Source organism: Papio anubis, chromosome 2, assembly GCF_008728515.1.
Source record: "Papio anubis isolate 15944 chromosome 2, Panubis1.0, whole genome shotgun sequence".
In the NCBI taxonomy this organism is placed as follows: Eukaryota; Metazoa; Chordata; class Mammalia; order Primates; family Cercopithecidae; genus Papio; species Papio anubis.
Genome location: NC_044977.1, coordinates 145,533,032 through 145,558,371, shown reverse-complemented (window position 1 = coordinate 145,558,371; position 25,340 = coordinate 145,533,032). Strand labels below are relative to the sequence as shown.

The following is a 25,340-nucleotide window of genomic DNA, read 5'->3' as shown; positions in this document are numbered from 1 at the left end:
TTGTTCTCAAGTCTCTGAATCGAGAGAAGCTGCGTCCAAGTATCCTCGCTCACATTTACAGAAGGTAACAGATCACATCATACTGGACTTGAGCTTAATGCTGTAATTGAAAGAGACTTGTTGGGAGTCTTGATGGGGTTAAGGATATTTTGTGTTTGGGAAGAATGTAAATAATTGGAACCAGAGAGAAGACAGTGATAAATTGTGTTGGGGGAAGAAAGGTCACAGAATTTTGCAGCAACTGTCATTAAAAAATTGAGTCTATTTTTCGACCCCTTGAATGTGGGCTTGGCTATGTGATTTGCTTTGGTCAATGGGATATTACTAAACATAATAGAAGCAGAGGCTTGAAATGAGCTTGAACATTTGAACTTGCTTTCTTGTTGCTTTTGTAGCACAGTCAGGTGTAAAAGCTTTGGCTAGCCTCCTAGATGATGAAAAATATGTGACCTATTGCCCCCATTCCCTCAGCCATTAGCCTGACATGTTAATGAAGCCATCTGAGATGAGACAGTCCCAACCAATCTCATAATTGACTCAAAATGCATGAGTGAGCCAGGTTCTGAACAGGAGAACTATACAACAGAATCCTAAGCTAAACACAATGATTATTTGAAGTTAAAAAATTTTGGTACAGTTTATTATGCAGAAAGAATATATATGAACAGTTTTAGTAAAATAAAATGTATTTAGATATTTTCAGTGAAAGTTGCTTAGTTTTGTGGAGGACTGGCAAAAAATAAATGCCAGTGACCTCTGACATATTCTTTCAGGGTAGTTCTTATGGCCACAGTTCAAAATACATGTAGTCCTAGAATGAAAATGAAAAATACAATTAGGTTGGTTTAATAGTAGAAACAACTGCAGGCATTAGACATGAGAATGCTTTTTAAGGTCCCTATATTATAATATCATGATCACAAAACATATTAAAAAGCAAGTGTCTGAGGAGCAGACCCGTGAGGAACAAATTTCCAAGGGCATAAGAATGACTGTTTGCCCTTAAATACATCAAAATAATAGATTTGTGCATCGCTAAAGGCCCTTAGAGATCAGCAACTAATACTACCTCATTTTACTTATATATGTTTTTTCATTCATATACGCATCTTAGAAAACTGGAGGAAAAGAGAAGGAAAATGTTTATATTTTCAATCAATCCCAAAATCTACCGTAAGTATTTTGGTACAAATTCCTCCAAGACGTAGATAATTGCTGTTATAATGTGCTCATATCCTGGCTTTTTTCACCGCGTAAACTATTCTGAGTATTTGTGTCATTAAAGGTCCTTAAAAGTATTCAGTTTTTTAGTCTATTTTAATATCTGTTTATTACTCTGTTCTAGAGATGTCTCATAATGTATTTAGTAAATCTCATACTCACACATTTTATGTTGTTTTAACTTTTACTATTTATTTGAGTGAAGTTTGCTACATAGAGTATATATTGCTAGTTACTATAAAGATTGTACACCATTATTTGTCTGCATCTGAAAGAATATAAACATTACATTTTTGACAAATGTTTTTAATTCATTCCTCTAAAAGTTGTACCTAGAGTTCATGAGCACTTGATTCCTTAAATCTTCATCAGCATTGAGCATACATCATTAAAAATGAAAACATTAATATATGATTTTAAAAATGGTATTTTATCCTTTATTTTTTGCTTCTCTTGTGTGTTTTTGGAAATGCTTTCTTAAGTTGAGTGTTTATTTTTATTCCCTCTTTGATAGTTATTTGAATTATTTTTCATAATATTTGTACATTTTCATTAAGTATTTGATATTTTTCTTATTTAAGTATCATTTTTATTAACATAAGAATACTATTCGTTGGTCATATTTGTTGTGTATTTCCTTAATTTATTGTTTTCCTTATTTCCCATATTTTCCTTAATTTATTATTTGCTTTTAAATATTTAATATTATGAGGTTTTATGGGGTACAGAAATTTAAACTATTTAAATGTAGTAGTCTGTTACTTTATGATTTTCTTGCTTCAAAAGACCTATTTGTCTAGAGTCCAAGTATGGGTACTCTGTTTATTTTTGTTTGCTTAATTGTTCAATATCTCCTTCAATTCCTTGGGTTTATTCTTTTTTATTTTTTTCTAACTTTATAGTTTTAGCTAATTAATTTAACATTAATTTTTCTCTTTTCTTCAATAATTATTTATAGCTATATATTTTAATATCTTTAGTTGCATACCAAGAGTTTTGACATGTAATATTTTGTTACATATTTTAAAGTATTTAAAATTTTTTGTTATGGCTTTTTAAAAATAATTGGGTTATTTATATTTCTATATGTATAAAACATTTAAAATATTTACTAACTTCTAATTGAGTCTCGTTTGCTCATCTACTAAGGTCTAAATGATAATGATTCTCTGTAATTTGTTGAGACTTGCTTCTTGGCCCACTATTATATCAATTTTGTAAACAATGTTTATTTGAGAAAAGTGTGTATTGTCTAATTGTTTGGTAAAAGTTCGGCGGGGCACGGTGGCTCATGCCTGTAATCCCAGCACTTTGGGAGGCTGACGCGGGCAGATCACGAGGTCAAGAGACTGAGACCATCCTGGCCAACATGGTGAAACCGCTTCTCTACTAAAAATACAAAAGTTAGCTGGGCGTGGTGGTGGGCGCTTGTAGTCCCAGCTACTCGGGAGACTGAGGCAGGAGAATCGCTTGAACCCGGGAGGCGGAGGTTGCAGTGAGCTGAGATTGTGCCACTGCACTCCAGCCTAGTGACAGAGTCTCTGTCTCAAAAAAAAAAAAAAAAAAAAAAAAAAGTTCTAAATAAGACCATTAAATCAAGCGTATTCATTTTGTTGTTCAAATTTTAAATAACTTTACTAATGTTCTGTCTCTTATATCTAGTATAAATGAAGACATATGAGTAAATTCCCCATTTTTATGATGGGTTTGTCACTCTAATTTTTAACACTTGTCTCTATATTTTGTTTTGTTGTTGTTGTTTTTTGAGACGGAGTTTCACTCTTGTTGCCCAGGCTGGAATGCAATGGCGTGATCTCAACTCACCTCAACCTCTGCCTCCCAGGTTCAAGTGATTCTCCTGCCTCAGCCTCCCTAGAAGCTGGGATTACAGGTGTGCACCACCATGCCTGGCTAATTTTGTATTTTTAGGAGACGGGATTTCTCTATGTTGGTTAGGCTGGTCTCGAACACCCGACGTCAGGTGATTCGCCCACCTTGGCCTCTAAGTGCTGGGATTACAGGCATGAGCCACCGCACCCGGCCACTTGTCTCTATATTTTGAAGTTAATATTACATGCATACAAGCCTAGAATTATTACATCTTGTTTGAATAGAAACTTTATCATCGTAGGAACCCATTTTGTTTCTGTTTCTATTTTTTGGAGTCTTAATGTCTTTTTTTTTTTTTTCCTGCTATTAATTTAGCTTCCCTAGCTTTCTTGTAGTATTTATCCATATTCTCTTTCTTTCAATTTTTTGGTCATTAATTTAGGTTTGTCTTTTTAAAAGAGACTACAGACACTCTAAAAATCCAATTTAACTATTCTTTTTTTTTTTTGAGATGGAGTTTCACTCTTGTTGCCCAGGCTGGAGTGCAATGGGCAATGTCAGCTCACCACAACCTCCGCCTCTCAGGTTCAAGCAATTCTCCTGCCTCAACCTCCCGAGTAGTTGGGATTGCAGGTACGTGCCACCTGCTCGACTAATTTTGTATTTTTAGTAGAGACCAGGTTTCTCCATGTTGGTCAGGCTGGTCTCGAACTCCCGACCTCATCCCAAAGTGCTGGGATTACAGGCATGAGCCACCGCTCCCAGCCCAATTTAACAATTTCTGTCAACTGGTAATTACAGAAAATTTACAAAAATGTCATTTTGTTCAGTGTCATTTTGTTATAATGTTGATGGCAAAAATAATTAGTTTTATTCTATATCATTGTGCTTAAATTTGCAGTTTCCAAGAACCCATCGAAGACAGATGTGGTTTGGCTCTGTGTCTCCACCCAAATCTTATCTTGAATTATAATCCCTATGTGTTGAGGCAGGGTCCTGTAATCCCCAAGTGGGGAGGGAGGGCAGTGATTGGATCATGGGGGTGTTTCCCCCAGGCTGTTCTTTTGATAGCCAGTGAGTTCTCAGGAGATCTGATGATCTTATATGCATCTGGCATGTCCCGTGCTTGTACTCACTGTTTCCTCCCGCCTTGTGGAAAAGGTGCCTGCTTCCTCTTCACCTTCCACCATAATTGTAAGTTTCCTGAAGCCTCCCTAGCCATGTGTAACTGTAAGTCAATTAAACCTCTTTCCTCTATAAATTACCCAGTTTTGGGTATTTCTTTATAGCAGTGCGAAAATGAACTAATACAATGATATTAAGTGAGGATTAGGAAAAAGGAACATAACCTTGGGGGGCTCATCTAAAGTTCAATAAAATTTGAGAACAAATAAAATGCTAAACATATCTGTGATTTTATTAGAAAAATAAACTAATAGCACATATTTAATGTGTGAATTTAAAAAGAAGCAAAACTAAAACACTAGTCAACAAAAGTATATTAGTTGTGAGAGAGAGATTAGAATTAAAATGTTGTTAAGGTCTTTGTATTGCTCAAGAGATAGAGCTCAATGAAATAATATCTATAGTTTCCACATTAACAATATATTACCATTTCAATAAAGTGTAACAAGCATGTATTAATTTTACATTGTAAGAGATAACTATAAGTCACATTGAATGAACCATATTTTTCCTATTTTCAGTGACAGTCTGATTTTTCATGAAGGCTAAGGATTTAAACCTGAATCATCATGTTTCTAGAACACTCTAATTTTTGCTTCCTTTGCAATGTGAATACTGAATCCATGATGTCATTTGGGGACTGAGGATGGCCAGAAAGGCACAATTCGCAGTTAATTCAGATGATTCAAGGAGAAATATTAGCAAAAGTGCAATGGTAATCTCAGAAAATATAATTTTCAGCTAAATAGAGTAAAAATAGACTCACAATGAGGAAAGTTGCTCCAAGCATCAATGCTTTAATTTTAACATCAAGATCAAATGGAAACTGGATCCCAAATTTCTCACCATTGGTTAATATTCCCCTTACAAATCCAGAGTACTGTTTTGAAATCTTACCAATAATCATTTCCTCATCCACAGTCAATAACTAAAATGGAAAAATATATAACCTTTAGAGAAAAATCTATGAGATAAAAAGTTATTCCTGTACCAAATTTATTAACTAATTATGTCCTTTATGAGTTATAATCATACTGATTTTACCCAAGAATTTACAAAACATGCAACATGGACACATAATAGCCCGGTAAAATTTATAGACAATTCCTATCTAAAAGTAGATTTTCAAATTGTATACAACTGATTATATCTATTTCTATGTCTATGTATACACACATATATAGTTAACCCATATAATTTGCTTTAATTTAACATGAGCATGAATTTCATTATAAAATGAAAACCACTAGCTTCTCAGCTCATTACACAGCTTCCCAACTCTTTCAGAAGTGCTTTTATTTTCTGGTTGCCTTTACTTTTTCCTCATTTTTTTTTTCTCTGTTACTTATCTAAACGTCCTAGAGCATCATTTCTCATACCAACTCACACTAATTCCTTCAGAATAAAAGATACTCATGTAAATATAAAACAACAAACCTGGGATGAATCACAGTACCTGCCTTGTAATGAGGGCCATAAGGGAAGGGTAGGGTACTATCATGTAGTACAATTGGGAGCTAATAAGCAGACTACACAAACGGTAGGGGCATGGTTTTAGAGTAAGCTGCTTGGGGACAGCATCATTTAAGCTGAGACTTAGAGGACCAGAAGGAATTAGTGACAAGAGAAATAGGAAGACAGACAGCATTCCAGAGAAAGTTAACATGTGAAAAGGCCCCGAGTTAAGAGGGAGCATAGCTGGAGTGAAGTGAGGGAGGCGGCTAATAGCAGAAAATTAGTGAGACCAGAGGGGTTAGCAGGGCTGCTCATACACAGCCTTGTGAGTAGTGCTAAGGAATATGGGAAATGAGAAATATCAAAGTGTTTTAAATATGCCCAAAGTTCTTCACCCTTTTCAGAACTCTGAACCCACCATTCCCCCTCATTCCCGACAAAATATCTTATCTCTTATATTACAGAAAAAATAAAAGCTGTGGAACAGGAATTCACACTCAGACACCAGCCCTACAAACAGAACGTATTCGTACCAACATTTCCGGCCTCCTTCCTGTTATGGTGAATGGGCCATCTCTATATGAAGCTAATTCTCTACATGTGTCTTAGTCCCATACCAAATAAGAAACCGGGTTCATCAAGTATTCAGTCTGTTGTATCTCCATACTTTCTCTCATTTGGCTCTGTTCTTTTACAATCAAAGGGATAATGACATACTTTTCAGAAAAATACCTCACTTTCCACCTGTGCCTTCATCAAGCCAGAAACAGGATTGGGGTATTGCAGAGATATAAGTAATACAAGCACATGGTCAGTTCCTTTCTTAATTTTTTGGTGTATTTCATCATAAAAAAAAGTTTTGCATTAATTTTAATTTAAAAAAGTGCAACACATTCATTTATCACTTACCATTAATACTAAGATTTGTGTTGCTCCCTTAAATTTTGTACCTGAGATGAACACCTTAATTGCCTCATTCTAGTTCTGGCCCTGTAACTAGCTACTACTTTATCTCTTTCCTCTTATTCATAGACAAAAGTATTAAAAGGATTGTCCACATTCATGCAAAAGATGACTTTCTTAGAAAATCATGATTTCCCTTTCTTGCTCCTCTTACTTGGAGCTTACACAAGAGTGCCAGCTTTAAAATTGTTTTGCTTCAAACAGAAAAAATGGGAAGAGTTTTATATAGCTTTGACAAAGTTTTGCAAATATTACAATGAGTAGGATTTGCTATATTATACTCTGAAATACAAAATAATGCACAAAAAGCATTTTATTATTTGGTGTCAGTAAAAAATGGCTTTGGATTCCAGAGTTTCATGCTTACTTTGGAAGTCTACTCTGTTACTTTGGCTTTTAACTTAAAATAGAGCCCCATTGGAGTCATATTATTACTTTCTGAACTAACCATATTATTAACAATTAATTTGTAATATATTAAGTATATTTTTCTTAATCAGTGTATGCAGATGCCAGTAAGAATCAGAATCACTAAAATGAATTGACATAATTCTAAGAAAGGAAGGAAAATTAGGTAGTATTTTAGTTAGGCTGTATGCAAATTTTCTACTAGATATTTTAGATATTCAAACAAACAAACAGGTTTTAGATGAAAGTTAGGGAAGTATGACTTTTTGCACATCTACTATAATGTTAAACCAACACAATATTCTCCATTGCTTAGAAATCTTCAGGTTTAAATAAATATAACAAGTTATTTAATTTTATTAACTATATGAAGTATGTTTAGTAGCTAATTTCCCAAATTATTATCTGGATGTTGGCTATAATCTGAGAAGTAAATTAGTAAGCACATAGAAAAATTTTTTAAAAATATTAAATTTCAAAGTTTTATAAAAAGCAGAAACTGTGTTAATTAACATTAATATAACACATTAGCTATAATTGGTACCAGATTAGGTCATTGTCCATTTAATAAAGTTTAAATTTCTCTGTCAATATTCTTTGAGATATTAAATAACTAACTTTTGATACCTTTAAAACCTGCCTTATAAGCTACATAAACTTATAGAGCTTTTAAATAAGGATGCTGTGAATTAGTAATCCAATTTTTTAAAAAAGCGGATAGTTACAATATTTTCATAATAATATTCTTTTATTTTTCTTTATTCATATTCACTAATTATATCTATTATAAAAATGTAATAAACTAATTTTAATATGACATTAAAATATTGGTAATTACTTACATTAAAATTTAGATCCCTGAGACAGCTGAAGACCAACCATGGGCCTCTAATTTTCATTACCTCCTCCTTATTCTCATTTTTTATTTTGAACTTTGGCAAGAATGGGTGAAAGTATTGATAAACATACCCAATTGTTTCACCAGGTGGAGCTTCAACTTTTAGCTACAAAAGATTGAAAATATATCATTGATCCGACCGGATATGTTAGACTTGTAAGCAACACTTTATTTAGTTCTGTACGACCTCTTAAATGAGCTTTTTGTATATTTAGACAGAACTTTCTGTATTTAAGGGATGCCTCATGTTTGAGAATAAACATAGAAGTGAGAAGACCAGGATTTATATGTTAAAGTCCCCGGAGCTAAGACATGACTTCACTGCTTACTAACTACTTGAAATGTGAACAAATCACTAAAGTCTCTGAAATTTACTTTCCATTTGCAAAAGAGGGATAATAATAATTTCCTTTGTAGGCATGTATGAGAATTACTTTTTAAATTGCAATGCCCATGAAATACAACATAAACTCTAATCTCATCCAAAACTGCTTATTACTCAATATGCGAAGCAGTTTCATAACTCTTTGCCACGGCAAATCTAAATTTTGTCCCAATTTTTATTTAAAGCTCAGTTAATCAGACTCAACAGAGACTTGTTGAATAAATTATGGCATATCCATGTAATGGGTTATTATGCTGCCATTTAAAGGAACAAAGAAGTTCTAAACATAGATGTAATCCTCAAATTACAGTGTTATGTGCTTAAAAAGTAGAATAATATGCTACTAATTATGTTAAAACACACACACATAACATAAACATGCTATATTTATGTAATACATTATACAAATATTCACAACATAACTGTGGAAGAATACATAAGAAACTTATAATGGTAGTTGTATCTAAAAAGGGATGTAGGAGGCCTAGGAAGCAAGCATTTGAGAGAAATTGTTTCTCCTGAATATGCTTCCATTATATTCTGTCCTTTTCTATTCTGAAAAGTAGAGAATTCTGACCTTTCCTTTCCTTTCCCTTTTCCTTTTCTTTTCCTTTTCTCCTTCCTTCCTTCCTCTTTCCTCCTTCCTTCCTTCCTTCCTTCCTTCCTTCCTTCCTTCCTTCCTTCCTTCCTTCCCTCTTTTCTCCTTCCTTCCTCTCTCTTCTTCCTTCTTTTCTTTCTTTCTTTCTTTCTTTCTTTCTTTCTTTCTTTCTTTCTTTCTTTCTTTCTTTCTTTCTTTCTTTCTTTCTTTCTTTCTTTTTCTTTCTCCTTCCTCCCTCCTTCCTTCCTTCTTTCCTTCCTTTCCTTCCTTTCCTTTTCTTTTTCTTACCATATGTAAGTATTAGCCATTAAAAGGCAAAGGAAGACTGCTAAGTCAATCTGATGATAATGGTGGTATGGCTTATAAATTCCCCCAAAAACTATCATGGAAAAGGACAGAACAAGTATGCTAGCAAAACAAAACAAAACTACTGTCAAATTCTTTAGACAAAATTAAATGGCAAAATTAGATGGAAAAACAAAGCCTCAAGCCTCAAAATATAAGTAGATGTAGTGAAACACGTGACAAGAATAAAATGTTTCTGAGATTTCCAGAATCCAAACAATAAATACATACATTCATAAATTTATACATACAAATAAAAAGCATACAGATGAGAAAGGAAGAAGTAAAATCTATATTTTCATATCTATAATTGTAGGAAACTTTAGGGAATCCACCAAAAAGCTACTAGAATTTATAAGTAAGTTTTAGCAAGGTCAGAGTAAAGTGTAAGTATACACAGAGCAATAATTTTCTATATACAATATACTATATAAAAGCGACAAAAATGTAAAGTTTAAATACAAAGTACCATTTATAATTGTATCTGGAAACATACAATAATTAAATTAATTTGTAATACAATATTTGTAAGACCTAAGTAATGAAAATGACTATTACTGGGAGTTATTAAAGAAGATCTAACTAGAAGGAGAAATAAACCATAGTCATTGAGCAGAATATTCAATATTAATAAGATATAAGTTCTTTTCAAATTAATCCATTGATTAAATACCCTCAGTATCTTAGCAGGATTTTTGAATATGAGAGGTTTTTTTCTTTTTTTTTTTTTTTTGGAAAATTTATATAAAAATGTGAAGGAACTAAGAGAGCCAAAAAAGGTTTGACAAAAGCAAAACAAAATAAGAAGGCTTGTACTACCTGATATTAAGACTTACTCTATAGCTGGTATTATGCCAATATTATATTGTCCTTATGATCTTAGCTCTGCATGTGTATATATATTTGTATGTATACACATAGGTAGAATAATAGAAGAGAGTAGACTCTAGAAATAGGTAAACAGGCCGGGCGCGGTGGCTCAAGCTTGTAATCCCAGCACTTTGGGAGGCCGAGACGGGCGGATCACGAGTTCAGGAGATCGAGACCATCCTGGCTAACACGGTGAAACCAGGTCTCTACTAAAAAATACAAAAAACTAGCCGGGCGAGGTGGCATGCGCCTGTAGTCCCAGCTACTCGGGAGGCTGAGGCAGGAGAATGGCGTAAACCCGGGAGGCAGAGCTTGCAGTGAGCTGAGATCCGGCCACTGCACTCCAGCCCAGGCGACAGAGCGAGACTCCGTCTCAAAAAAAAAAAAAAAAAAAAAAAAGAAATAGGTAAACATATACATTGGCAATTCATTTTCAGAAATGTTGCCAAAACAATCCAGTAGAAAAAGAATAGTCTTTTACAAATAATGGTGTTTAAACAACTAAATATTAAAGTGGGAAAAAAAGGTTCTTAACACTTTCCTCACATGAATACAAAAATTAACTAAAAATGGAGGTAGATTTAAATATAGAGTTTCTATAGGAATAATGAGATAGAGTCTTTGCCACTTCGCAATAGGAAAAGATTTCTTAGGTCACAAAAAGCCTTGGATGGATGCTTAGATAGTTTAGAACAGAAAACATCTAAAGATCTTATGACCTTCATTGCCTAGAAAAAATTTGCAATGTTGTGCATGATTCTCAGCCTATAGGTACATGGTACAAAAATTCAATGATTTCTCTGACATTTTTCATTCCAGAAAATCTTTTGCAGCCAATCCCAATGTTTAGACTTTATCATACTGTCCAGCACCGAGGCTTTTTTGTTATGATGGTATAAATATTTACTTACCTTTTGTAGGCAGCATCTACTCCAGCAGCAGCTACATTTCAGAGCCTTATGCAGAGCAAGTACATCTCTACCTACATTATCATAAATTGTAATAGTAAAAGGCCTTGAAAATCCACAAAGGTGTCGAAGGAAGCAATTATTTCTCTCTTCTGCAAAATAAATTATCTGTCCTTGATTGTTCAAGATTTCATATGTTTTACTAGTTTCAAATTTTCTGAGGACTAGAGAATAAAATGATGTATGAATTTGTTAGTAATACTGATGTAAGATGTACGTAAACAGGTATCAAATTACCTTCAAATATGGAAATTATATTGGATAATTGTTACAGGATGTCAGGGACCCCAAACAGAAGGAATGGCTGAAGTCATGGCAGAAGAGCACAAATTGTGAAAATTTCATAGACATTTATTACTTCTCCAAATTAATACTTTTATAATTCCTTATGCCTGTCTTTACTGAAATCTCTAAACATAAATTTTGAAGATTTCATGGACATTTTTCACTTCCCCAATCAATACTCTTGTGATTTCCTATGCCTGTCTTTAATCTCTTAATCCCGTCATCTTCGTAAGCTGAGGATGTATGTCACCTCAAGACCCTGTGATGATTGTGTTAACTGCACAAATTGTTTAAACAATATGAAATCTGGGCACCTTGAAAAAAGAACAGGATAACAGCGATGTTCAGGGAAAAGGGAGATAACCATTAGGTCTGGCTGCCTGAGAGCCGGGCGGAACAGAGCCATATTTTTCTTCTTTCAAAAGCAAATAGGAGAAATATAGCTGAATTATTTTTCTCAGGAAGGAACATTCCTGAGAAAGATAATGTGTTCCTAGAGGGAGGTCTCTAAAATGGCCGCTCAGGGGACATCTATCTTTTACAATTGTAGACAAGGGATGAAATAAGCCCCGGTCTCCCGTAGTGCTCCCAGGCCTATTAGGATGAGGAAATTCTCACCTAATAAATTTTGGTCAGACCGGTTGTCTGCTCTCAAACCCTGTCTCCTGATAAGATGTTATCAATGACAATGCATGCCCGAAACTTCATTAGCAATTTTAATTTTGCCCCGGTGCTGTGATCTCGCCCTGCCTCCATTTGCCTTGTAATAGTTTATTACCTTGTGAAGCATGTGATCTCCGTGACCCACACACTATTCATACACTCCCTCCCCTTTTGAAAATCACTAATAAAAACTTTGCTGGCATCACAGAACCTGCTGACATGTGATGTCTCCCCCAGATACCCAGCTTTAACATTTCTCTCTTTTGTACTCTTTCCCTTTGTTTCTCAGACCGGCCAACATTTAGGGAAATAGAAAAGAACCTACATGAAATAACGTTGAATTATTGGGGGCGAGTTCCCCCAATAGATAATAAACTGTTTGAATTTAGGTAACTAATTTTCACTGATATCTTAGTCTTCTTATGAAGAAAAATGAGAGCTAGGCTAGGTACTCTTTGGCTCCATTTACTGCTAAAATTCTATGCATAGCTTTTTGTTATCCTTTTTGAACTTCAAGTAAGTTAACCCATTACAATTATGTTTTATGTTAAATTGTATTCTTCATCTTTTCCTTATTACAGAATTTTAAAAAGATTTCATTAGAACTCCATTCTGGATAGTAGAAATAAAAAAATTGTACTTACACTAAATTGAGGGAAGTAGGAAATACTCTATTATTTATATAAGGTAATAATCAAATTTACCCTTTTTGCAAGCAAATAAGAATATTGTTATCTTTTGTTTTAATAATTTTACTTGTGTTATTATGCAAACAAAACAATCCTAAAACTTAAGAAAGAAAGTTTTAGGCATCAAATGTTCACTACTGCACAATTTAGAACAGAAAAAACAAAGTGAAAACAAAGAAAGTGTCCAATAAGAGGCAATACTTATTATCCTCTATTGAAGATTACTGTGTAGCTCTTTAAAATGCTGGGTTTTTATGATAAAGAAAAAATAACCTTAAGTGACTAAGAAAAATAGTGTGGATGATAATTAAAAGTGATTTTTTTAAAACTCTAACAAAATGATAATTTTAAAAACCTCTTCAGAGGAAATGTATCAGTAGTTGTGCATGGATGATTTTTTTTCTCTCACTGTTGTTTTTGAAATGAGTATACACTTAACGAGTACATGTTACTCTAACATACATTAAACGTTCTGGTGGGTTTTTTTTTGTTTTTTTGTTTTGTTTTGTTTTTTTTGAGATGGAGTCTTGCTCTGTTGACCAGGCTGGAGTGCAGTGGTGCAATCTCAGCTCACTGCAACCTTCATCTCCCAGGTTCAAGTGATTCTCCTGCCTCAGCCTCCTGAGTAGCGAAGACTACAGGTGCACACCACCACACGCAGCTAATCTTTTTGTATTTTTAGTAGAGACGTGGTTGCGTCATATTGGCCAGGCTGGTCTTGAACTCCTGACCTCATGATCTGTCCACCTCAGCCTCCCAAAGTGCTGGGATAACAGGCATGAGCCTGTGCCCAGCCTAAACATTCTATTTTAAGGCTAAACTTTGAAACAGGTTGAGTATAGAATTTCTTTATTTTTAATGATTCTGCAGGCATTAAATGTAATTGTTTCTATCCCGTGCCAACATATATAAAAAGTACACATTTTCATTTGATATTGATGACCAGATCATGATTCACAACTCATTAAAATAATACTTTCTGCTTTAAAAATCAATTTTTAAGTAGAAATTACATATGTATGGCACAAATTTTAAAAATGCAAATGGGAGTATAACATTAGAAATAATTTCTTCTTCCAGTCCTACCCTCTCCCCATCCTTTTGAATTTCATATGCATCCTTTCAGAGATACACAAAGCATATAAAAAAACTACACATATTGTAAACACACATGCACACACACACACACACATGCACACTCCTAACTATATGCTCTACTTTGTAATTGTTGTTTATACTTAGCAGTATACTCTGAAAATATTCCTGGCATATCTGTAGAGCTGTCTAATTCTTTTAAATAACTCACGGTGTTAAGTTACATGAAAGTGCCTTCATTTAGAGTGGTAGTTCTTAAACCTGCATCAAGGTCACCTGGAGGGCTTTATAAAGCAAATTATTGACCCCAAACTGGATTTTCTGAATCAACAATGGGTCTGTAATGGAGCTTGAGAACTTGCATTTCTCACATGTTCCCAGGTGATGTTGATACTGCTGTTCTAGGGATCATATCTGGAGAGTCACTGGTTTGGAGAAATTGTTCCCTATTCAAGGATGTTTAGATTCCCAATGTTTTTGCTATTTTTGTGACTTAAATTATGAGTTACTGTGGCTATTTCTCTCCTTTGAATTTCCACAATTAGTTTTTACCTGTCTCATTATTTTTAGGACTCTATACTACATATTTAAGTATTGTCTTAGTTTATTTTGTGTCACTACAGCAGAATATCACACATTGAATAATTTATTTAAAAACTGGATTTATTTCTCACAGTTCTAGAGGCTTGGAAGTCCAAGGCTGAGGGTCTGGCATCTGGTAAGGGACTTCTTACTGCATCATGTTAAATATGAATTCCAAATTTCTCTTCAAAGAATTAATATGTCAGTATGTTCAATTCCTTGCCTTCTACTTTTAAACTTAACTTCTTCGTAAAGCAACCTTTTCTGATTACCTACTCCACCCTGACTCATTTCATAACCATTTTTCCCGCCAAACCACTCACCACATCACTCTCTTTAAATTAGTCAATCAGAATTAGTTTAGCCTGTGTGTTCTAACACTAGCCAATAGAGGAATGATATAGCAGTAGGGACCCCGTGTGTCAGGAATAAGAACTGCTTTCCCTCCCTTGTCCAAATGTGCACTCACCATTGCTCCATCTGTAAGGGCACACCCTTCTATAGAAGTACCTTGCCTTGCTGAGAATTACAAAGAAAATTTTATATTTGAGTGCTATTTCTTTTGAGGCACCAAAACTTTATTTATAACAATCATAATATGATGGAAGGCATCATATGGTGAGTGAACATATAAGAGAAGGAAGGAAGGGGTCCAAACTCATCCTTTTATCAGGAATCCACTCCTTCAATAACAAACATGCTCCTACCATAATGGCAACAATCTATGCTGGTAGGAAGAGCCCTCGTGACCTAATCACTTCTTAAAGGTCCCACATCACAGCACTATTGCATTGAAAATTCAGTTTTCAGCACCTGAAATTTGGGGGATCAATTCAAACCACAGCATTCCACCTCTGGCCACCGAAATTTATATTCTTCTCATATGTGAAATAACATTCATTCCACTCCAATAGCCTCAAAGTCTTAACTCACTCAAGCATCGCCTTACAAGGTCATCTGAATCAGACATTGGTGAGACTCCAGGCACAATTTGTCCCAAGGCAAATTCCTTTCCAGCTACTAGCCTATGAAATTAAGTTATCTACTTCCAAAAAAATATGGTGGAATAGGCATAGGACAAACATTTCCCTTTCGAAAGGAAGAAATAGGCAAGAAAAAAAAGGGGTTAACTGGTCCCAAGTAAGTCCTAAGTCCAATAGGAAAAATAACATTAAGTCTTAAAGCAGGAGAATAATCTCCTTTGATTCTATGTCTTGCAGTCTGGGCATACTCGGAGTGGGGAGGTTTGATCCTTAAGGTCTCAGGCAACCCTATCCCTATGGCTTTACTGGTTTCAGTCCACGCAGTAGCTCTCATGAGTTGCATTCTGAAGCCTGCACCTTTCTCAGGCTGGAGTTGCTTGCTAGTGAACCTACAGTTATGTGGTCTCCGAAGCTGACCACTTTGACCACTCCACTGGGCATTGCTCTAGTGCAGGCTTTCTGTATTGACTTTGCTCCTGTGACAAGTCTTTCCCTGGGCCCCCAGGTTGTCTGTGACATCCTTTGAAATCTACATGGAGGCTTCCATGGCCCCACAGCTCATTCACTCTGCACATCTGAAGACTAAGCACCATTTGGATGTCACCAATGCTTACCACTTGTGACCTCTGGAGTTGCAGCATGAGTTGCACTTGGGCCTGCTTGAGCCATGGCTGAGGTGGCCAAGGAGTACTTCAGTGAGGTATCAGGACTAGAGAACTATCATAAATAAATTTTCGGTGCCACAAATGAAATAGCACTCGAACATAAATTTAATTTTCTCAGCAAGGCAATTTTACTTCTATAAAAGGGTATGATTCATGGATAGAGCAATGGCAAGAGCACACCTGAACAAGGGAGAGGAATAGGCTCTTATTCCTGATGCAGATAGCCCCTACTGCTGTGTCATTCCCCTATTGGCTAGGGTTGGACTGCACAGTCTAAGCTAATTCTGATTGGCTATTTTAAAGAAAGCAGGGGTGTTAGTTGGAGTGGTGGGGTGAGTAGTTTGTCAGGAAGGACAGTTACAGAACAGGTGACTCAGGATGATTCAGGTCAGAGCAGGTGAGCAGGGGTGACTCAGGACGGAATAGGTAACCAGGGGAACAGATGTGAACTACTGATTAGAACTGGCGGGAAAGTTGTTTACTGAAACTAGAAGCAAGAGGGCAAAGAGAACCAGGAAGTTAAACTTTAAAATGGAGAACAAAGAATAAGAGAGCTGAACATACTAACATACTGATTCTTTGAAGAGAAACATGGAGTTCACTATATTTAACAGAACCAAGACAGCCCTGAGCAGTGAGCTTGTGGAGTGTTGTTTGGATCCATCTTCCAAAAACATTTGGTGCTCCTGGAACTCTGGGCCTGTGATGGGAGGGGAAGCCTCAAAGCTCTCTGAAATGCCTTCAAGGCCATTCTCCCATTGTCTTGATGAATAGTACCTGGCTCCCTTCTATTTTTACTAATCTCCTTAACAAACCACTGCTTGGCTACACTTTTGGTTTGCTCTCCTAAGCATACCTTTTTACTCTTTATATGGGTACTCTGCGAAATCTCCATAGTTTTCCATTCTGTTTCTCTTTTAATTATAAATTCCATTTTAAGTCATTTCTATCCTCTTGCATCTTACTGAAAGTGGTGAAAACTAATCATGCAGCTCCTTCAATATTTTGCATAGAAATTTCTTCTGCTAGATATCCTCATTCATTATACTTAAATTCTACCTTCCCTAAAGCTCAAGGGCATGGACATAACTCTGCCAAGTTCTCAGCAATTGTATAATAAGTATGGCCTTCACCCCAGTTTGCAACACCTTGTTTTTCATTTCTATCTACGACTCATCAGAATTGCCTTTGCTGTGTATCTTTCTACCAATGCTCTGATCATAGTCACTTAAGTAATTTCTAAGAAGTCTCAGACTTCCTTATAGCTATTCTCTTCTGGGTCCTCACCAGAATCACCCTTAATTTTCCACTGATGGCAATCTAGCCTTTTTCTAGCTTCCTTCTCCAAACTCTTCCAGCCTCTACCCATGACCCAGTTCCAAAGCTGCTTCCACATTTTCAGGTATCAATTTTCTATCTTAGTCTGTTTGGTATTTCAATAAAATAATACCACAGACTGGGTAATATATAAAGAAGAGAGATTTATTCCTAAAGTTCTGGAGGCGGTGAAGTCCAAGAAGGTGGGGCTGGCACCTGGTGAGAGCCTTCCTGCTCCATCATATGGTAGTAGAAGGCATCACATGCTAAGAAGGTGTAAGAGAGAGGGGGAGGAAGGAGATCAGATGCAGATGCATCCTTTTATCAGGAATCCACTCCCACAGTAACTAACCCACTCCTGAGATAAAGGCATTAATTCATGCATAAGGGCAGAGCCCTCATGACTTAATCACCTCTTAAAGGTTCAACCTGTCAACACCAGTACATTGATGGTTAAGTTTCCAGCACATGAACTTTGGCGAACACATTGAAACTACAGCAAATATATTAATTCCTCACACTTCAGAGGAAGTTCTTCAGTGCAAGCCTGGATCTGACTCTTCCTTGATTCTCTCAAAATGAATATCATATGCCTTGTTTGTTGTAATAACATATGGTGTTTCTGTAGTAAATGATCTTTCATAAATTAAAGCAATTTAGTATAATTCAGCAAGAAAAAAAAAACAAAGAAAGCATTCTTTTATAATATGCCAAAATGGAAAAGCTTTCATGAGTTAAACAAATCATCAATGCCCATGTTAGTTTTAGAATCGCTAATGCATAAGAAAGGCAATGATAGTACTATTTTTTTTTTGTAACTAGATACTCATTTCCATGCATTTTAGTTTCATCCACATAAAAGAAATACTCATACTAAGTTGAGATAAAGGTAAACAGTTAAATTCTAAAGGACAGTTTAATTTTTCAGACTTGGGAGCACAATTGGACTATCCAGAAACTTACCTGCATTCTGCTTCTATTAACAAAATTTCTGAAGAATTTAGAATTATTGTTTCTCTAAAATACCTGTATTTGAAGAAATCAGGGTGGGCAAACCATTTCAGGAGTTGTACCTATGTTTAGCATACTAAAAGGGCAGGAATGATCCTGAAAGGATCTACTTTAAGAGAAAGTAAAGTATAAGAAAAAAAAGTATTTTTTTCCTTTCCCATGAGAAGACTATTGCTGCATTTACCTTCTCATTATCTAACGACCTTCTATACACTCTCTTCATGTTTGCAAGGTTTAGTTTCCTTAAGAAACACTTTAATTTATGGGGGTTGATCTAACTACAACAAAATAAGTTATAACTTCAAGAATTAATATATCAGTGTGTTTGGTACATACCTCCCGGAGGATCAAAATATTGGCACACTGTTAACTGATTTATCTATTAGAGTAAAAATAAAGAAGGTGGTTATGAAGTACTCAGACTACATTTAAAGCACATATCAACAGATAACTTATTATTTACATTTAGGATATTTAAAGTAATTGATCCATTGTCAACATCTCTGATTTTTTCTGTCACTTGTCTTGTATATCATAGTAATCTAAAATTAAATTTTATTTTACTTCACCATGGAACAGGCAAATGAAAAATTATTATTACAGCCTATAAGGTGTTTTGTCTTGTCTCAATTGTTAACATACTCAATAATTTGGTTAACAAAAATTTAAAATACATATTGTAAATATTTTTGAAATTCAGATAATATCTACACTATTAGAATATTTTAATATAATTTTTACCCAAGTGTTAAAAGGTTTTATTATATTTATATCATAATTTATGACAAGTTTATAATTAAGCATTGAAAATGTAAACAACCTTTTCAAGAAGTTACATATATACTATTTTATTTTTAAAGTATTACAAAATAAAATGTGGCCAACGATTACAGACAACTAAATTGTCAAAGTTAATTATTCAAGAGACAATATCACAGGAAATTAAATCAGAATTGACATCATAAGCTTTAATTTAATTGTATTCAATCTAGTACAGAATAAGAGACATTTTCCTAATATTAATGTTTATATTTTACATTTTCATACCAGGCTTCTAATGCACAAGCAATAGATGAAGTGAGGATTCTCGAGGTTAGTATAAGTTACATTCTCAAAATACAATTTCCTATTTTAAAAGTAGGCATTTATTTATTTACTTTATTTTATATTTTGAGACGGAGTCTTGCTCTGTCACCCAGGCTGGAGTGCAGTGGCGCGCTCTCGGCTCACTGCAACCTCCGTCTCCTGGGTTCACCCCATTCTCCTGCCTCAGCCTCCCGAGTAGCTGGGACTACAGGCGCCCACGACTATGCCCGTCTAATTTTTTATATTTTTAGTAAAGACAGGGTTTCACCGTGTTAGTCAGGATGGTCTCGATCTCCTGACCTCGTGATCCACCTGTCTCAACCTCCCAAAGTGCTAGGATTACAGGCATGAACCACTGCATCTGGCCAAAAGTAGGTATTTATTTTTAAATGAGATTCCTAGGAAATAAATTTGTAAGTAACAATATTATAATATGTAAAGTGTAAGTTTACTATCTCAATCAAAAATAAAAATTTAAATGTAAATAAAATACAAAAATCTTAGTGTTAAGTTCATAGTATTTTAATCCATAGTCAAAAATGTTTATAACAAATTATATTCTGGAATGATCCAAATTCATGTTATTGTGGATCAAATAAGTTGAGAAACACATTGCCATACCTGATACAAATACTCCAATCCAGGTGGACAGCTGGTTATTGTCTCTGGTGTAGACAACCAGGGTCGTAGGTCATAAATAGCCATAATCTGGATTATGTAAGTGCTTTAGAGTATGACAAATTGAAAATATTTAGCCTTTTATATTTAACATCTAACATTATCAAAACATATTAACCTGGTTAGAGACAGGAATATACAACTACAGTTTTAGCTTTTCTACATTTAATGGTGTAAACATGATTCATCTCTTATTTTGTAAATTGTTTTTAATATATGTGGTTTTACATATGAAGTCTGTCTCTTATCAAGTACCAAAAAGGAATTTTAGGAGTACAAGTACCAGTTAATACAGTCATGATAAACTGAGTGCAAATTGATATTCCCATGTGACTTTAATCTATTTAAACAAAATTAAATCTTTATGTTTCAGAATCTTTTGAAAATGACTGGATTTTACCCACACCAATCTTGAAGAATGAGCATTGGTGAACATGAAAACATTTTGTCCCAAGTAAAGACAAGATAAATCATCTTAAAATGAGGTTTGAGTAGATCTCTGTCTCCAGCACCACGATTCTAACAAAATTAGAACGAATCTCTAAGGAGCCAAATTTTCTAATTGGCCCTAATTAGGATTTTGTTATTCTCTGTGTTTTCCTTAGGTTGCTCAGAATAAAACTTATAAAATAAATCCATCTACAAACCCTGTTTCCAGCTCAAAATTTAAGGGGAGGATTTTAACAGTGCCTATAAATACATTGAAAATATTGCAGAACTTACATTATTTTATGGCAAATATTGTATGAGCTACTCTCAAATAGATATAAGAGAAAAAAAATTGAACTTTTAACTGAGGCCACAACATGTAGACAAGAGACAAATATAAATAATGACAAAGAAGAAAACATACTTTTGAAAAATGTTTACTGCCAAAAACAAGAGTAAATTTTAAATAGCAGGTTTGCATTCCAAAAATATTGACTATGAAATAAGAGGTGAGGTAAAGAGGAGTAAAGAAAGAATCCTAGCAAAAGAGAGGATGATACAAACTTAAGAGTTACTATTGTTATTATTTTAGATGGGTCAGATAGCAACTGTATGTTTAAATTTATGAGAAACTGCTAAATGTTTTCCAAAGTGGCTACTCCATTTTACAGGTTCTAATGTTCAAAAGGAAAGCTGGCTGACTTTAGTCAGCAACATGGGTTGTATATTTCAAAGTAGTTAGAAGAGAGGATTTGAAATATTTTCTACATAAAGAAATGATAAATATTCAGGGTGATGGATAATTCCAAATACCCTGAACTTTATCATTGCACATTCTCCGCATTTAACAAATACTCACATGTACCACCTAAATATGTAAAATATTAAGTATCAATTTTAAAAAATCAGCACAAATGTATTGCTTTACAATTTCTGGTGGTCAGAAATCTGTGATGGGTCCTCAGGGTTGCCTTTGTTCTGGAGGCTGTAGGAATTATATTTTTCTTTCTCTTTTCTAGTTTTACCTTCTGATCTTGTATTCTCTCATTAGGAGCCTTGTAATGACATTTGATCCACTCAGATAACACAGGATAATTTGCCCTGTGTTAAAAGATCTTAAGATCCTTAATGTAATTATGTTTGAAAAATATCTTTTTTCATCTAGGTAATATATCTATTGGCTCTCTGGATTATGATATAGGTATGTTGGGGAACCATTGTTTCATCTACAATAGTTCTCTTTCAGTTCCCCCAAAGGAACAGTTATCCCACATGCAAAGCATACAAACCCCATATCAAATCTCCAAAATCTCAACACTTTCCAGTATCTACTTAAGTCCAAAATCTCAAATAAACCTCATCAGCTTAAACATCCAAAATCTCACCATGTAAATCTTGTATCAGTTGTGACTGTGGGTATGATCCATTATGGGTAAAAATTTATCTTCATACTTTGACTTGTAAAACAAGAACACATGTTACTCTTTTCATAACACACTGGTAGGACAGGCATAGTTTCCCTGTTAGAGGTATTTCTGTTCAAAGAGGGAGAATATAGAATGAAAAAAGGAATCATTAACCCAAATAATTTTGAAATCCAGCATGTGAGGTTCTATTAGGTTTTGAGGACTTGAAATAATCCTCTGTGGCTGTCAGTGTCACCTTCTGGCTTCAGGATTCTGCCCTCTTGTCCTGCAGCTCTGCTCTCAGAATCATTCTTCATTTTTCTTAAGGGGAAGCATGTGTTTTCAGCTGAGTAATATTATTAGGCAGTTTTCATTTGCGATTCTAGTGAATTTATTTTATTTCTTCCTTTCCCTGTCATTTGCTCCTCCATTGATATTTCCTTCATAATGCCAACTCCCTTCCTGGTTTCTGCTTAGATCCAAAAGTCACACACCTAAACTCTTCAAAGAGTCCTTTGTGTGATTGAATACTCTGAAATATTGCTACTTCAGAAGCACTAGCAGAAGATTGTCCAGCCACTCCCTTTGCCTTCTCTCCAGAGCACAGTTTCCTGACATTGAATGTGCTCATTTTAGTGTCTTGTGCAATCTGGATAAGATGAAAATCTTCTAAATCATCAAGTCCTGATTCCTTTTTGCTTAATATTCTCTCAAGATTTTTTTCTCTCTCTCTCTTCTTTTTTTATCCCCCACATTGTGCTATAAGCAAAAGGAAGAAACCAAACCACAATTTCAACACTTTGCTTGGAATTTCAACTAAAAATCAAATTTATCTTTCAAAATAACATTATGACACAGTTCAGCTAAGCATTCTATCATTATATGAGAAGAATACAGTTTGTTCATGTTTCCTGTAACTTCCTTCTGATCTCTCACATACAATACTGTTAATAAATATATTTCCACTAACAGTCTTGTAAAGTAATCCAGGAATGTTCCATTATGCTCCTCAAAGTTCTTCCAGCTTTAACCCGTTACACAATTACAAAGCGACTTATGTATTTTTAGGTACTTGCTACAGCAAACAATGTCCCACTTCCAGGTAACAAAACCTGTATTCATTTCCTATTGCTGCTATAACACATCACTACACTACATACTTAGTGGCTTAAAACAACACAGGTATGATATTACAGTTATGAAGTTAAGAAATCTAAATTGAATCAGCAGGACTCTGTTCTTTCTAGGGCCTCTAAGGAAAGAAAAACTATGTTTTGTTGCAGGTTTTGTTTTGTTTTGTTTTGTGGCCTTATCCATCTTCCAGAGACTGCCTGCATCCCTTGGTTGTGGCCCCCTTCCTCCATCTTCACAGTCAGCAGCATAGTGTCTCCTTCCCTCTTTTACTTTCTGCCTTCATCCTGTAAGGATACCTGTGATTATATCAAGGCCTCATAGATAATACAAGATAATTTCTCCATATTAGGAGCCTTAACTTAATCACACATGCACAGTTACTTTTGTCATTTAGGACAAAGTAATTATAGCTTTGGGGGATTGCGATATGCACATCATTGGGGACCATTATTCTATCAGTCACATCTTGGCTACTGTGACTTCAAGGTAGTTGATTTTCAAGGCTTCTGTAATGCTGAGGAGAAGGTGATGGAAATAAGGTAAATCAAAATGTCACAAAGCTCACTCTTCTTACTGAGATTTTCCCATTTTTCTTGAATAAATCTTCTTCAGATTGTTGCAAGCCTTTGGTTAATTTTCCAAGTTCTGAAAATTGATGTTGACAAGTTTTACCAGTGTTCTGATTGCTTTTATTGAGGAGCAGATTTTCAGATACCCTCACTCTAAATTTGTGTAAAATAATCAACATATGTAGGGAGACTATTACTAGGAAACAAATCAAAATATAGCATCTGTGTGCACTGGTTAATATACAAATATATAAACGACAAATACACTTCTAAAAATTTTCAATTACCCACTTATTAATTTTTCTATATTTTCAATAAATGTATTGGTTTCATACAGTATAATATTGTGTATATATATAGTTGTATATGTACATATAAATATATGTGTTTTTAATGTTTGCTAAGTAACGCTGTGTTGATTTTTTTAACACTCGTAACCAAGCAAAAAGATATAAAGCAATCATGCTGATAAATTGGTTATCTTTCAAATGTTTTCTCAAAGAATCTCAACTTTAAATTGTTGCTCTAGTATTGATTATCTCTAGTTTAATAAAGCGATATATTGCTGCTGGTGAACATTAAATACAAACAATTATTAAACATTGTCATGATTTAAATACTTTCTATGTCATGGATCTTCAAACAACAATGATGATCACATAATTATATAAAATGGATAATTTACCTGAATCCTTAGAGAGAATAGGCATATTGTATTACGCTTCAGCCAAATTATAGGTTTGTTAATTCTAGAAGAAAATTCTGGCTGAATTCATGAAATCTCATACATACAAACAAGATTTGTAGTTGGTTCAGTGTGGGACCTTATAGATTATTCCTAGTTCAACTCTCATCTCAGTTTAATAGATCAAAAACATAACCCTTAGATATATTGTGTGGTCACTTAGATTTATTAATGGAAGAGCTAAAAAGAGAACTCAGATATCCCGAAGAGAAACAGCAGAAGCAGCTGTGATGGGTCATGGAAGAAGAGTGGGGAGTATAGATGGAGAAAATGTATCAAGGCAGGAGAAAAGAGGCCTGTACATATATATTTTACACAAATGTTTAATCATAAATCAGAAGAAAGATGGGGTTGAAGGGTTTTTTACTCTGCATCTATGTTGTTTATTTCTGTGTTCCCTAGATACAAACATAAATGTCTGCTTCCTACTTTGTATACCAAAGATATATGTGGGTGTCTCATATTTATAGTATATTAAACCCAGAAACCTAGGCATATTCTACAAAAAAAGAGCAGGATTTTATCTCATATTAGATCAGCAGCAATGAAGCATCAGAAAGGTTATAGATTCTTTAGCCTGAAGACTACTATTTCTTGGTGCGAGTTATATAAAATCTCAATTAGATCAGCAATGAAAAGGACTATAGACATAAACACAGGGTAGTTGTCGGTTATGGACATCAACATTTGAAACAGAATAGTTTCTGGAAACTACATGTGGAATTGGGTACCTGACAGGTAAGTTGAAACGCGTTGGTCCTCTGCCTGGCCCACAACCCACTGTCTCTCAAAGTTGCTGTTAGGAAGAGTCTAAGATGGGCCGATCCAAGCAACCACAACAATAAACATTCCATTCAGAATTTTGAAGGTAATTAGT

At 34.7% G+C, this 25,340-nt stretch overlaps 1 protein-coding gene and 1 long non-coding RNA gene across 3 annotated transcripts in view; one reads left to right on the top strand and one right to left on the bottom strand.

Annotated features, from left to right (window-relative positions):
- Positions 1 to 20,723, top strand: part of LOC103882303 — a 39,599-nt gene extending 18,876 nt beyond the window's left edge. Inside the window, exons 2-3 of the long non-coding RNA XR_644065.4 lie at positions 19,467 to 19,508; positions 20,554 to 20,723. This is a non-coding gene — a long non-coding RNA (uncharacterized LOC103882303). The remainder of the gene's footprint in view (positions 1 to 19,466; positions 19,509 to 20,553) is intronic.
- On the bottom strand, positions 612 to 25,319 carry LOC101009150 (phospholipid scramblase 1). 2 transcript variants are annotated; one of them, XM_009201558.1, is made up of 7 exons: positions 25,195 to 25,300; positions 20,124 to 20,226; positions 18,753 to 18,795; positions 11,070 to 11,290; positions 7,905 to 8,066; positions 5,003 to 5,164; positions 612 to 811 (listed from the first exon to the last, which is right to left on the bottom strand). In XM_009201558.1, the coding sequence occupies exons 2-7, from the start codon at positions 20,205 to 20,207 to the stop codon at positions 782 to 784; spliced, it is 702 nt and encodes a 233-aa protein (XP_009199822.1). In that variant the 5' UTR covers positions 20,208 to 20,226; positions 25,195 to 25,300; the 3' UTR covers positions 612 to 781. The 2 variants fall into 2 exon arrangements, with proteins under 2 accessions (XP_009199822.1, XP_017811296.1); XM_017955807.3 differs by lacking the exon at positions 612 to 811 and having other exon boundaries at positions 5,123 to 5,164; positions 8,032 to 8,066; positions 25,195 to 25,319.
- Positions 25,320 to 25,340: the final 21 nt, after the last annotated feature.